A 16,226-nucleotide genomic window follows, 5' to 3' on the forward strand; every position below is an offset into this window, starting at 1 on the left:
TTACAGACAAGTGGAATAAATAGTGACATGAGCAAGTTTGCCAATTACACTAAAATAAGCTGTAAAGATAAATTTTGATGAGGACACTAGAGTGCTAGGCCTGCTGTAGTGCTCCTCTTTTCATATGTTCACACTCCAACAGCACATCCATGAAAAACCACTTGTCTTCATTTGCTCCTATCTAACAGGCTGGATTATTTATATGGGAGAAGGGAGGGAAGGGTGAAAGCTGAGAAAAATTTTAGAATAAGAGATTTGAAATGTAGAAAGGCATATATAACAGGTGCAGTAAATGGCAGAACCTCAATTTTTGCAACCCATTTCCTACCAAGGTACAGTGACTAGAGAAAAACTTTAATTTTAAAAAAAAACTGACTGTATACCTTGCAAGAAAGGCTGATAGTCACACTGTGGAGGTGAAGAAACCCTGTGAGGTGGAGGTAGTTGAGAAGCTGGTGGTGGTTTTGACACTCCGTTCTCATCCACAGAATCCACGTTTTCGCTATACAGATTCGTGCTAGGAGAATAAATTTAAATATTATGAAAGAAAATCTTAAGTACTCTGATATTTCCTAAAATTTCTCAAAGTAATTTTACTTTGATTTAAAAGAGGATAAAAAGAACTTTCCAGAGACTGTGAATTTTAGTCTAAAATACTATACAGATGTTCAGCAAGGCAGGATTGAGAGTTGTGGTAAGAATTTAATAAAATGTATTACAGGGATGCATATTTGTAATAATGAATCCAGGGTTGTACACATCATAATTTTTAATCGTTGAAATTGACATCTCCATTGCAAACAGAAAAAAAAGAAAAAGATTCAACAGACTGTCTTCAGTTCACTTGGCAGGCAATATGTATTACTCTGGAAGATAAATTTATCTTCCAATTGTGAACTTAAGAGGAAGAGTTAACAACTGTATCAAAACATTTGCATTATAGTACCTTTGCTTAAACTTCTGTTCACATTCAGCTTACAAAATACATGAATTTCACATCTTTACAATTAGGTACGAAGGAGGGAGTAGGATTCAGCAGGAGAGAAACAGATGTTTGATGCCACCATGGTTATAAATGGTGTTGTCCAAGAAGTAAATGCTTGGGTGTTGGGAAGGTGTGTGGAATGAAAGAGGTGGGAGTTAACACAGTTGCTCTTTGCTGATGAGAATTCTTTTGGGGGTTTTCTGAAGGCAAGCTGCAAAGGCTAGTGGAGAAATTTAGAAGGGTATGTTAAAGGAAATTAAATGTAAAAAATAAAAAAAAATCAAGGTGGTGATGGTAACAAGAAGCTTAGGCAATAATAAGTTGAATGTTAAATTGGAGGGAGGGAGTATGGAGGAAACAGAAGTGTTTAGACAAATGGGAGTGGGCATATCAGCAGATAGGTCTATGAAGAACGAAGTGACCCCACAGAATGAGAGGAAAACTAGGTGGGTGGTGTGCTGAAGTATCTGTGAAAAGAAGTTTATCTGTTTGGGCAAAGAAGGAAATGCACTCTAGTAGCGATACCAACAGTTATGAGTGTGAAGCACGAGTTAGTGATGAAACAAGGCGGCGGGTAGCAGCAGTAGAGATGCCTCGTTTGAGATCAATGCAGAGAATTCGAATTTCAGAAATTAAAACATGATGTGGGGTCATCAACAGTATAATTCAGAGGGCTGATCAGATGGCTAAAGGCAATGGATACAGCATGTTTGAGAATGTGTGCTGTGACTATCACGCGGAAAATGCGAATATAGAAATTAAAAGGTGACATCGGGTCATCAAGAGTAATTCAGAGGGCTAAGGAGGGGTTGAGGCGAGTTGGGCATGTAGAGAGGATAGGATGACAGTGTATAAATCAAGGGTGATAGGTAGGAGGGGTAGGGGTTATCCCAGGAATGGTTTGAAGGGCATTAAACTAAAAAATTTTTTAGGGGCATGTGAACATGTAGGACTAGAGTGAATGGAGGAAAGTGGTTTTTAATAGACATACTATTTGTGTGTGAGCAAGGTAATTTCTGAAATGATTCAGGGAAACTAGTGAGCCAGACTTGAGTCCTAGAGGTGAGAAGGGCAGTGCTTGCACTCTGAAAGAGGGGTGGAGATGTTGCAATCAGTGTAATATAAATTGTGATGTCAGCAAGACAATGAGGTAAAAAAAAATGAAAAAAAAATGCTTTGACAGTAGGTAATGGATTACCTGCCATTTACAGAAATATTTGAAATAATCACTTATTTTTATTACTGAACAAATTTTTAGAAATGCAAAATGTTCTAGCTTTTAATTTTCTTACCTATTGGCAGTGACACTGAAGAACGGTGGTGATGGTGCAACTTCACGGTTAAGGACAAGAATCCTCTTTGTTCCCCTGCCCCTGACTGCTACTAGATCTCCAAGTGCCTGAACAAGGGCAACAATATTTGGAAAACCATATGTTGCTGGACGACATGCAATGCCTAAAAGGAAATAATTAAGACCATAAAAAATGAAATGGTACACATGTACACTATGCAGAGAATCAATTTCAAATTATTTTAGTGTAAACAGTTACAAATTACCAAATCTATCAAGGTATGCTGTATCAAAATTCAGAAGCAGCATGCGACCTCCAGATTCATGCAGCAGTGTTAAAAGATCCCGTGCAAATATCTGCAATGGTACAAGGCAGATTTTGCCCCCATCTGTTTCACCTTCAATCTGAAAAAGGAAAAAGGAAGATTGAATATCAAGAGAATATTGGACTATATGTACTGCAATAACCTACCATGTTCACAGGATCTTAAAAATTACCTTTTACACTACATACACAGAAAAGTTGCCCTACATATTTTTGTGCTTCCATAAACTGCTGATTTTCATTTTCCAACACTTTTACTGATGGATAATCAGTGAACAGTTTCAATTATCCCAAGTTTCTCTGGCTCACTGGCTTTCCTGTGCTCAAATCTCTTTACACTCATTATTTATCATAAATATCAATATTAACACAGTTACTTTTTGCTGATGATACTGTGCTTATGGGAGATTCTAAAGAAAAATTGCAAAGGTTAGTGGATGAGTTTGGGAATGTGTGTAAAGGTAGAAAGTTGAAAGTGAACATAGAAAAGAGTAAGGTGATGAGGGTGTCAAATGATTTAGATAAAGAAAAATTGGATATCAAATTGGGGAGGAGGAGTATGGAAGAAGTGAATGTTTTCAGATACTTGGGAGTTGACGTGTCGGCGGATGGATTTATGAAGGATGAGGTTAATCATAGAATTGATGAGGGAAAAAATGTGAGTGGTGCGTTGAGGTATTTGTGGAGTCAAAAAACGTTATCTATGGAGGCAAAGAAGGGAATGTATGAAAGTATAGTAGTACCAACACTCTTATATGGGTGTGAAGCTTGGGTGGTAAATGCAGCAGCGAGGAGATGGTTGGAGGCAGTGGAGATGTCCTGTTTAAGGGCAATGTGTGGTGTAAATATTATGCAGAAAATTCGGAGTGTGGAAATTAGGAGAAGGTGTGGAGTTAATAAAAGTATTAGTCAGAGGGCAGAAGAGGGGTTGTTGAGGTGGTTTGGTCATTTAGAGAGAATGGATCAAAGTAGAATGACATGGAAAGCATATAAATCTATAGGGGAAGGAAGGCAGGGTAGGGGTCGTCCTTGAAAGGGTTGGAGAGAGGGGGTAAAGGAGGTTTTGTGGGCAAGGGGCTTGGACTTCCAGCAAGCGTGCGTGAGCGTGTTAGATAGGAGTGAATGGAGATGAATGGTACTTGGGACCTGACGATCTGTTGGAGTGTGAGCAGGGTAATATTTAGTGAAGGGATTCAGGGAAACCGGTTATTTTCATATAGTCGGACTTGAGTCCTGGAAATGGGAAGTACAATGCCTGCACTTTAAAGGAGGGGTTTGGGATATTGGCAGTTTGGAGGGATATGTTGTGTATCTTTATATGTGTATGCTTCTAGACTGTTGTATTCTGAGCACCTCTGCAAAAACAGTGATAATGTGCGAGTGTGGTGAAAGTGTTGAATGATGAAAGTATTTTCTTTTTGGGGATTTTCTTTCTTTTTTGGGTCACCCTGCCTCGGTGGGAGACGGCCGACTTGTTGGAAAAAAAAAAAAAAAAAAAAATCAATATTAACCTGATTTGAGTGATATTACAAAAACATGAATATGATTACTGAAACAAAATGAACCGAAGTCTCAAAGAAAACTTTTCATGGAAATTCAATTTTGTATTGTTTGCAGTTTCAACTTTTGCAGAACCTTCAAGACAGTAATTCTCCACGAACTTATGGGAATTAGTGTGCATGCTTTATTTCCAAACACCTTCGAACACCCATCAGGTTCGTGTAAGGAATTAAATATTTATGAAGGGTTTCAGAAAAAACAGTTAGCCAGTGTAGTTCTGGAGGTGGCAATTACAGTGCTTACACTCTAAAGGAGGGTAAGAGGAGTGAAGATACTGCAGTTTAGAGGTTATCTGAACTGTGAAGTCAGTGCACCTCTACCAAGACTGAGTGAATGAATGGTGGTGGTGGTGCTGAACGAGTTTCACTCTTTCGGGGGTCACTACCTCTGTGGGAGGCAACCAGTGATAAAAATTTTTAATATAAAAAAATATATTTATACACATCACACACCCACACACAGGCAGGGCCAGGAGCTTCAACTCAAAATTTGCAACCACATAGGCAATTATGAACATCTAAACACACCTACATACACAATTAACACATGCACACACACTTCATCAAAGGGTGACAAATATATTTCATCACAACATAGCTGTGTCCAGAAATGCTGATATTACTACCCGATGACTAATAGAACTAAACCAGTCCCAACAGACTCAAAAGACTTTCCGTTAATTCCTTCATCCTACCTCTCAAAGAGCCTCTTGTACACACTTACCAATCCTACATCACCTTCCAACCTACCCAAGATGAATATCTTAGCACCCCCCAACTACTAATTTCTTAAATATTCATTCTCTAATTTTCAGCACACAAGACATACCTGCACTGCTGAAATATACTTGAAAAGCTTCCTTCACATTTGTAGGAGCAGTGTCTATCACTATACTGAGGTAAACTCTTTTCTATCCACTGACCAACATCTCTCTCCACAGATCCACTTAATTTTCTTTGCCTCACCTATTTTATGTGTCACCTACCATCACCTGATGAGAGTAAGACACATGTGCAACATCTGGGTATCTTTATTGTAGACGTTTCGCCATCCAGTGGCTTTATCAATACTTCCCTTACCCCTTCCTTCTAACCTTTTCGAGGACGACCCCTACCCAGCCTTCCTTCCCCTACATATTTAAATGCTCTCCATGTCATTCTACTTTGATCCATTCTCTCTAAATGACCAAACCACCTCAACAACCCCTCTTCAGCCCTCTGACTAATACTTTTATTAACTCCACACCCTCTCCTAATTTCCACACTCCAAATTTTCTGCATAATATTTACACCACACATTGCCATTAGACAGGACATCTCCACTGCCTCCAACCGCCTCCTCGCTGCTGCACTCACAACCCAAGCTTCACACCCATATAAGAGTGTTGGTACTACTATACTTTCATACATTCCCTTCTTTGCCTCCATAGATAACGTTTTTTGACTCCACATATACCTCAACGCACCACTCTCCTTTTTTTCCCCCCCTCATCAATTCTATGATTAACCTCATCCTTCATAAATCCATCCACCGACATGTCAACTCCCAAGTATCTGAAAACATTCACTTCTTCCATACTCCTCCTCCCCAAATTGATATCCAATTTTTCTTTATCTAAATCATTTGATACTTTCATCACCTTAATCTTTTCTATGTTCACTTTCAACTTTCTACCTTTACACACACTCCCAAACTCATCCACTAACCTTTGCAATTTTTCCTTAGAATCTTCCATAAGCACAGTATCATCAGCAAAAAGTAACTGTCAATTCCCATTTGATTCCCCATAATTTAATCCCACCCCTCACCCCTCTATAAATATATTAAACAATTATGGTGACATTACACATCCCTGCCTAAGACCTACTTTTACCGGGAAGTAGTCTCCCTCTCTTCTACACACCCTAACCTGAGCCTCACTATCCTCGTAAAAACTCTTTACAGCATTTATTAACTTACCACCTATTCCATATGCCACATTGCTCCCCTATCCACTATCATATTAGATAAGTTTAGATTTAGAAAGGACATAGGAAAGTATTGGTTTGGAAATAGGGTAGTTGATGAGTGGAACAGTCTACCTAGTTGGGTTATTGAGGCTAGGACTTTGGGTAGTTTCAAATTTAGGTTGGATAAGTACATGAGTGGGAGGGGTTGGATTTGAGTGGGACTTGCACATCGGAGCTTGTTTCTTGGGTGGCATTGAAAATAGGGCTGGTCAAATGTTTGTTAGTGGGATGAATTGTAAAGGACCTGCCTAGTATGGGCCAACAGGCCTGCTGCAGTGTTCCTCCTTTCTTATGTTCTTATGTTATATGCCTTCTCTAAATCCATAAATGCAATAAAAACTTCCCTACCTTTATCTAAATATGTACTGTTCACATATATGCTTCAATGTAAACACTTGATCTACACATCCCCTACCCACTCTGAAACCACCCTGCTCATCCGCAATCCTACATTCTGTCTTGCCTCTAATTCTTTCAATAACCCTACCGTACACTTTTCTTGTTATACTCAGTAAACTTAGTCCTCTATAAATTTTACAATCTCTTTTGTCCCCCTTCCCTTTATATAAAGGGACTATACATGCTCTCTGCCAATCCCTAGATACCTTCCCCTCTTTCATACATTTATTAAACAAAAGTACCAACCACTCCACCACTATATCCCCCCCCATGCTTTTAACATTTCTGTCATGATCCCATCAGTTCCAGCTGCTTTACCCCCTTTCATTCTACATAATGCCTCACGTACCTCCCCCACACTTACATTTTGCTCTTCTTCACTCCTAAAAGATGGTATACCTCCCTGGCCAGTGCATTAAATTACCGCCTCCCTTTCTTCCTCAACATTTCAAAGTTTCTCAAAATATTCTCGCCATCTACCTAATAACTCCCTCTCCCCATCTACTAACTCCCCTACTCTGTTTTTAACAGACAAATCCATACGTTCCCTAGGCTTTCTTAACTTGTTTAACTCGCTCCAAAATTTTTTCTTATTTTCATAAAAATTTCTTGACAGTGCCTCTCCCACTATCATCTGCTCTCCTTTTGCACTCTCTCACCACTCTTCACCTTTCTTTTACTCTCCATATATACTCTTCTTATAACTCTTCTGCTTTGTAAAAACCTCTCATAAGCTAACTTTTTCTCTTTTATCACACCCTTTACTTCATCATTCCACCAATCACTCCTCTTTCCTCCTATAACCACAAACTTCTGCCCCACATTCTAATACTGCATTTTTAAAACTCGTCCAACCCTCTTCAACCCCCCCACTACTCATCTTTGCACTAGCCCACCTTTCTGCCAAGAGTCAATTATATCTCACCCGAACTTCCTCCTCCCTTAGTTTATACACTTTCACTTCCCTCCTCCTTGTTGTTGCCACCTTCCTCTTGTCCCATCTACCTCTTACTCTAACTGTAGCTACAACTACATGATCTGATATATCAGTTGCCCCTCTATAAACATGTACATCCTGGAGCCTACCCATTAACCTTTTATCCACCAATACATAATCTAACAAACTACTTTCATTACGTGCTACATCATACCTTGTATATTTATCCTCTTTCATAAAATATGTATTACTTATTACCAAATCTCTTTCTACACATAGCTCAATTAAAGGCTCCCCATTTACATTTACCCTTGGCACCCCAAATTTACCTACTACTCCCTCCACAACATTTTTACCCACTTTAGCATTGAAATCCCCAACCACAAGTACTCTCACACTTGGTTCAAAACTCCCCATGCATTCACTCAACATTTCTCAAAATCTCTCTCTCTCCTCTACACTTCTCTCTTCTCCAGGTGCATATACACTTACTATAACCCACTTTTCACATCCAACCTTTATTTTACTCTACATAATCCTTGAATTAATACATTTATAGTCCCTCTTTTCCTGCCATATCTTATCCTTCAACATTATTGCTACTCCTCCTTTAACTCAATTTGAAACCCCTGACCTAATCCCATTTATTCCTCTCCACAAACTCTCCCACCCCCTTCAGCTTTGTTTCACTTAAAGCCAGGACATCCAGCTTCTTCTCATTCATAACATCCACAATCATCTCTTTCTTATCATTTGCACAACATCCACGCACATTCAGACTTCCCACTGACAATTTTCTTATTCTTTTTAGTAATATTTACAGGAAAAGGGGTTACTAGCCCATTGTTCCCGGCATTTTAGTTGACTTTTACAACACGCATGGCTTACGGAGGAAAGATTCTTATTCCACTTCCCCATGGATATAAAAGGAAAAGTAATATGACCAAGAACTATTAAGATAAAATCTAAGAAAACTCAGATGAGTGTGTATAAATAAATGTGTACATATATGTTTAGTGTGACCTAAGTAAGTAGAAGTAGCAAGACATACCTGTAGTCTTGCATATTTATGAGAGACAAAAGACACCAGCAATCCTACCATCATGTAAAACAATTACAGGCTTTCGTTTTACACTCGCTTGGCAGGATGGTAATACCTCCCTGGGTGGTTGCTGTCAACCAACCTAGGTAATAGTTCCTATTTAGCTAACATGTGAAAAATTATACTGGAGATATAGTACAGTGGAACCTCGACTTACAAGTTTAATTCGTTCCATGACCTAGCTCGCAACTCAATTTGCTCATATATCAAATAAATTTTCCTCATTTAAATTAACTGAAATGCCATTAATCCGTTCCAACAAAATTCCTGCTCTCGGGAGGCAGGACAAAATACTTCAATGTAACACTAGTATCAACTCTACACCTCATTTATCTATCACAATTGATGTAATATGACAAACAATACAAGTAACACAGAAACATGATATATACATAGTCTAGAATGAATAAAATGTCATTATGTGACGAGTGGTGGTGGCCATTCCTGCTTCCGCTCTAACCACATCTTCCCATGCTCTAATTATAAGAGAAAATGGAGTGTTTATAAGGCTAACTGCACTAGATCACTAGTTTCACAAGGAAAACACAAACAATGTACAGTATTTATAAATAAGAAATATTGTATAAAAACAGAGAAAGTAAAGAAATAAACTGGTTTAATAAAGTGTACGTACATATTTACCTTGGAGAACAGGTGCTGTCAGTGGCCCTGTAAACCCCAACATCACCGGAGAAGTTAGTTTCGTTTCGTCCTTTTTCTATCGCTTAACTTACTTCCTACACTCTTAATGCTACAACCCACACACTTCGCTTGCGTTTATCTATGATTTCATGCTTTAATTTCTTGGACATCCTCTTTTTCTTCTTATCACTGTCCTTTGCACTTACTTTTTTAGAACCCATGGTTACAAAATTTTTTTTTTTGCAAAATAACTGCACAAAATGCAAGCAAAACACAAGAAAAATGCTTCTATGGCAAGGTAAACATGTGCACTGCTCAGCACACATTGTGGCACTCGCTGCGCCAACTAGTGGTGAAGTTCTGAAGCTCGCTATTATTATAGTAATGTGGAAGCGCCAAACCCGTAGGATTATACAGCACCTGTGGGGGGAGATGAAGGTATTCAGGCTTAATTTAGTGAACTGGAACAAATCCAATTCCCTAGATCAAGAGGCCCCCTCACCAGTCTCAAGGAACCTCCCTTGAGGGGGAAGCTCACTCGTAACTTGGATTTTGGCTCGTAACTCAGCAAAAAATTGACTGACGGCTCTTATCTTGAAAAACTCGTATGTTGGGGCACTCGTAACTCGAGGTTCCACTGTATTTGATAAATAAAAGTACATCAATGTCAGTGGTCAATCGTCACGTGAGGTCACAGACCCTGAGCTGCTTTGGGGATTAGCGTGGACGGTTACAAAGCATGGCTTGCTTCTGCAGCGTTTTAAAAATTGAGTTTGGAGAGTTGAAGGAGGAGGTCTTGCTTCTCCAGGAGGAGATTAGGAGGCTGAAGATCCACCTCAATGGGTCTGGGAGAGAGTGCGAGGTGGCTGGAGTTGTGGGGAATGAGGCTTCTAGCAGTGAGGCGCAGTCTCTCGCTGTGAGGAGGCTGTAGGTGGGGAGATAGCAACGGCTACCAGCAGTGAGGTGCAGTCCAGCACCTGCTACAAGTGGTGAGTGGTTCCCAGTAATGGGAGGAGAATCAGAATAAGGAAAGTCAAAGAGTGAAGATCTGAAGGTAGGGAATCGCTTCTCTGTTCTTCAGGATGAATGTACTTCAGTGGCCAGTGAAGGCAAGGGTACTACTGCCCCTGCTAACAGAGGTAAGCGCATTCTTGTGGTTGGTGATTCTCAGGCAAGATATATTGACCGTGCTTTTTGTAATAGGAATAAGAAGATGAGAGATAGTGTGTGCTTCCCTGGAGCTGGTGTTGGGGACAGTTAACAGGCTGGATAATATCATGTCAGGTAATGGGAACAAGCCCATTATCTGTATCAGTGCTGGTGGAAATGATATTGGGAAGGGTAGGAGAGAAGAGCTGCTAGATAAGTACAGGTCAGTTATAGATTTCATTAAGTCTAAGGGAGGGGTCCCAATCATATGTAGCATCTTGCCTAGAAGGGGAGTAGGAAATGAATGGTTGTCTAGGGCAATTGGTGTAAATTGCTGGCTAGACAGATACTGCAAGGAACTTGCAATCCCATTCATTGACAACTGGAACAACTTTTATGGCAAACATAATATGTATGCAAGGGATGGGGTACATCTCTCTGGGGCTGGGGTGGTAACACTTGCAAACTCAATTGAGAAGGCCACTGGTGAAATGCCTATGATTTTAAACTGATAGAAGATAGAGGTATGGGTGTGTGGGGGAAACAAGCAGGTTGCAACACTAGGGTTGGAAACAGTAAATGTATAAAAGGCATTCAGCATGAAGTTATAAATAAAGACAATAGATCAAGTCGGCAAACAAAGGGGGACAGCAGAGGGCAGCAAGGGACTAGCTCCCTTGTAAGAAATAAGATAGATGAGCTAAGATTAATTGCAATGCAGGAAACAGATATTATTGCTATAACAGAGACCTGGCTCAATCTGAAAGATAGAGAGATGCCCTCTGAATGTCACATACAAGGCTATAAATTATTCCACACTGACAGGGTCAACAGGAAGGGTGGTGGAGTAGCGATGTATGTCAGAGACAATTTAAATTGTTGTGTTAGACAAGATATAAAATTAGAAGCATCAGCCATTGAATCTGTTTGGTTACAGCTTCTAGAGGGCCAAGAAAAACTAAATTTTGGGTGTGATTTACAGGGCCCCAAATCTTGATAGGGAGTGCAGTAAACTTCTATGGGACGAAATTCATAAGGCATCTACATACGAAAATGTTGTGCTAATGGGAGATTTCAACTATAGACAGATTGACTAGAGCAATTTGACAGGAAATTTAGAGTCAGGTTACTTTCTTGATACGATCCAGGATTGTTTTTTAAAACAGTTTGTGACAGAGCCAACTAGGGGAAATAACCTCCTTGACTTGGTTCTTGCCAGTAGGGAAACACTAATTAATAATCTTGAGGTTAATGATGAGCTTGGGGAAAGTGATCACAAATCACTCAGTTTTAATATGTCATGGAATTCCCCTAATAATGGCAATCAAGTCTCTGTCCCTGACTTTCGCTTGGCTGATTTCATAGGACTGAAAAATTACTTAGGTGGGCTGAATTGGAATGACCTGACTAAGGGTCAGGTAGGTGGTGATGGTTGCCGATATGACGCTTTCCAGGGCATAGTTCTAGCTGCTCAGTCAAATTATGTTCCAAATAGGGAAATCAGATCAAACAAAAATGATCCTAAATGGATGAACAATAGATTAAAATATCTGACTGGTCAAAAGAGAGGCATATATAGGCAAATCAAAAGAGGAGAGGGGCAATTAAGAAATCGATATACTCAGTTAAAGAGAAATAAAAAAGGGAATTAGAAAAGCAAGAGATTATGAGGTTAAAGTTGCAAGAGAATCGAAGACTAACCCAAAAGGATTCTTTCAAGTATACAGAAGTAAGATCAGGGACAAGATAGGCCCACTCAAAAGTTCCTCGGGTCAGCTCACTGACAGTGACAGGGAAATGTGTAGAATTTTTAACACATACTTCCTCTCAGTTTTTACACAGGAGGATACCAGCGATATTCCAGAAATGATAAATTATGTAGAACAGGACGATAATAAACTGCGCACGATTAGGGGTCACAAGTGACATGGTCCTTAGGCAAATAGATACATTAAAACCAAACAAATCCCCAGGCCCTGATGAACTGTATGCAAGGGTTCTAAAGGAATGTAAAGAGGAGCTTAGCAAACCTTTGGCTAATCTTTTCAACATATCACTACAAACTGGCATGGTGCCAGATAAGTGGAAAATGGCAAATGTGATACCTATTTTCAAAGCAGGTGACAGATCCTTAGCTTCAAACTATAGACCAATAAGCCTAACCTCCATAGTGGGAAAATTAATGGAATCAATTGCCGAGGCAGTTCGTAGCCACCTTAAAAAGCATAAATTAATCAACGAATCTCAGCATGGTTTTACAAAGGGGCGTTCCTGCCTTACGAATTTATTAACTTTTTTCACTAAGGTATTTGAGGAGGTAGATCATGGTAATGAATATGATATTGTGTATATGGACTTCAGTAAGGCTTTTGACAGGGTCCCACATCAGAGACTATTGAGGAAAATTAAGGCACATGGAATAGGAGAAATTTTTTCCTGGATAGAGGCATGGTTGACAAATAGGCAGCAGAGCGTTTGCATAAATGGGGAGAAATCAGAATGGGGAGAAATCAGAGTGGGGAAGCGTCACGAGCGGTGTTCCACAGAGGTCAGTGTTGGGCCCCCTACATAAACGACATAGATGAGGGCACAAAGAGCGACATCAGCAAGTTTGCCGATGACACCAAAATAGGCCGTCGAATTCATTCTGACGAGGACATTAGAGCACTCCAGGAAGATTTGAATAGACTGATGCAGTGGTCGGAGAAGTGGCAGATGCAGTTTAATTTAGACAAATGCAAAATTCTAAATGTTGGACAGGACAATAACCATGCCACATATAAACTAAATAATGTAGATCTTAATATTATTTTTTTTATTTTTTTTATTATCACACTGGCCGATTCCCACCAAGGCAGGGTGGCCCGAAAAAGAAAAACTTTCACCATCATTCACTCCATCACTGTCTTGCCAGAAGGGTGCTTTACACTACAGTTTTTAAACTGCAACATTAACACCCCTCCTTCAGAGTGCAGGCACTGTACTTCCCATCTCCAGGACTCAAGTCCGGCCTGCCGGTTTCCCTGAATCCCTTCATAAATGTTACTTTGCTCACACTCCAACAGCACGTCAAGTATTAAAAACCATTTGTCTCCATTCACTCCTATCAAACACGCTCACGCATGCCTGCTGGAAGTCCAAGCCCCTCGCACACAAAACCTCCTTTACCCCCTCCCTCCAACCCTTCCTAGGCCGACCCCTACCCCGCCTTCCTTCCACTACAGACTGATACACTCTTGAAGTTATTTTGTTTCGCTCCATTCTCTCTACATGTCCGAACCACCTCAACAACCCTTCCTCAGCCCTCTGGACAACAGTTTTGGTAATCCCGCACCTCCTCCTAACTTCCAAACTACGAATTCTCTGCATTATATTCACACCACACATTGCCCTCAGACATGACATCTCCACTGCCTCCAGCCTTCTCCTCGCTGCAACATTCATCACCCATGCTTCACACCCATATAAGAGCGTTGGTAAAACTATACTCTCATACATTCCCCTCTTTGCCTCCAAGGACAAAGTTCTCTGTCTCCACAGACTCCTAAGTGCACCACTCACTCTTTTTCCCTCATCAATTCTATGATTCACCTCATCTTTCATAGACCCATCCGCTGACACGTCCACTCCCAAATATCTGAATACGTTCACCTCCTCCATACTCTCTCCCTCCAATCTGATATTCAATCTTTCATCACCTAATCTTTTTGTTATCCTCATAACCTTACTCTTTCCTGTATTCACCTTTAATTTTCTTCTTTTGCACACCCTACCAAATTCATCCACCAATCTCTGCAGCTTCTCTTCAGAATCTCCCAAGAGCACAGTGTCATCAGCAAAGAGCAGCTGTGACAACTCCCACCCTGTGTGTGATTCTTTATCTTTTAACTCCACGCCTCTTGCCAAGACCCTCGCATTTACTTCTCTTACAACCCCATCTATAAATATATTAAACAACCACGGTGACATCACACATCCTTGTCTAAGGCCTACTTTTACTGGGAAAAAATTTCCCTCTTTTCTACATACTCTAACTTGAGCCTCACTATCCTCGTAAAAACTCTTCACTGCTTTCAGTAACCTACCTCCTACACCATACACTTGCAACATCTGCCACATTGCCCCCCTATCCACCCTGTCATACGCCTTTTCCAAATCCATAAATGCCACAAAGACCTCTTTAGCCTTATCTAAATACTGTTCACTTATATGTTTCACTGTAAACACCTGGTCCACACACCCCCTACCTTTCCTAAAGCCTCCTTGTTCATCTGCTATCCTATTCTCGGTCTTACTCTTAATTCTTTCAATTATAACTCTACCATACACTTTACCAGGTACACTCAACAGACTTATCCCCCTATAATTTTTGCACTCTCTTTTATCCCCTTTGCCTTTATACAAAGGAACTATGCATGCTCTCTGCCAATCCCTAGGTACCTTACCCTCTTCCATACATTTATTAAATAATTGCACCAACCACTCCAAAACTATATCCCCACCTGCTTTTAACATTTCTATCTTTATCCCATCAATCCCTGCTGCCTTACCCCCTTTCATTTTACCTACTGCCTCACGAACTTCCCCCACACTCACAACTGGCTCTTCCTCACTCCTACAAGATGTTATTCCTCCTTGCCCTATACACGAAATCACAGCTTCCCTATCTTCATCAACATTTAACAATTCCTCAAAATATTCCCTCCATCTTCCCAATACCTCTAACTCTCCATTTAATAACTCTCCTCTCCTATTTTTAACTGACAAATCCATTTGTTCTCTAGGCTTCCTTAACTTGTTAATCTCACTCCAAAACTTTTTCTTATTTTCAACAAAATTTGTTGATAACAGCTCACCCACTCTCTCATTTGCTCTCTTTTTACATTGCTTCACCACTCTCTTAACCTCTCTCTTTTTCTCCATATACTCTTCCCTCCTTGCATCACTTCTACTTTGTAAAAACTTCTCATATGCTAACTTTTTCTCCCTTACTACTCTCTTTACATCATCATTCCACCAATCACTCCTCTTCCCTCCTGCACCCACTTTCCTGTAACCACAAACTTCTGCTGAACACTCTAACACTACATTTTTAAACCTACCCCATTCCTCTTCGACCCCATTGCCTATGCTCTCATTAGCCCATCTATCCTCCAATAGCTGTTTATATCTTACCCTAACTGCCTCCTCTTTTAGTTTATAAACCTTCACCTCTCTCTTCCCTGATGCTTCTATTCTCCTTGTATCCCATCTACCTTTTACTCTCAGTGTAGCTACAACTAGAAAGTGATCTGATATATCTGTGGCCCCTCGATAAACATGTACATCCTGAAGTCTACTCAACAGTCTTTTATCTACCAATACATAATCCAACAAACTACTGTCATTTCGCCCTACATCATATCGTGTATACTTATTTATCCTCTTTTTCTTAAAATATGTATTACCTATAACTAAACCCCTTTCTATACAAAGTTCAATCAAAGGGCTCCCATTATCATTTACACCTGGCACCCCAAACTTACCTACCACACCCTCTCTAAAAGTTTCTCCTACTTTAGCATTCAGGTCCCCTACCACAATTACTCTCTCACTTGGTTCAAAGGCTCCTATACATTCACTTAACATCTCCCAAAATCTCTCTCTCTCCTCTGCATTCCTCTCTTCTCCAGGTGCATACACGCTTATTATGACCCACTTCTCGCATCCAACCTTTACTTTAATCCACACAATTCTCGAATTTACACATTCATATTCTCTTTTCTCCTTCCATAACTGATCATTTAACATTACTGCTACCCCTTCCTTTGCTCTAACTCTCTCAGAT

The 16,226-nt window shown here is 40.1% G+C and overlaps 1 protein-coding gene across 8 annotated transcripts in view; it reads right to left on the minus strand.

Annotated features, from left to right (window-relative positions):
- The window catches only part of Marf1 (meiosis regulator and mRNA stability factor 1-like protein), a 113,573-nt gene that overhangs the window by 33,297 nt on the left and 64,050 nt on the right, over positions 1–16,226 (minus strand). For all 8 annotated transcript variants that reach the window (XM_070100661.1, XM_070100660.1, XM_070100658.1 and 5 more), the window contains exons 18-20: positions 2,543–2,681; positions 2,278–2,440; positions 384–517 (exon numbers count right to left, since the gene is read on the minus strand). In XM_070100661.1, the coding sequence (XP_069956762.1) occupies positions 384–517; positions 2,278–2,440; positions 2,543–2,681 (436 nt within the window). The remainder of the gene's footprint in view (positions 1–383; positions 518–2,277; positions 2,441–2,542; positions 2,682–16,226) is intronic.

This window comes from Cherax quadricarinatus, chromosome 74 (assembly GCF_038502225.1).
Source record: "Cherax quadricarinatus isolate ZL_2023a chromosome 74, ASM3850222v1, whole genome shotgun sequence".
Taxonomy (NCBI): Eukaryota; Metazoa; Arthropoda; class Malacostraca; order Decapoda; family Parastacidae; genus Cherax; species Cherax quadricarinatus.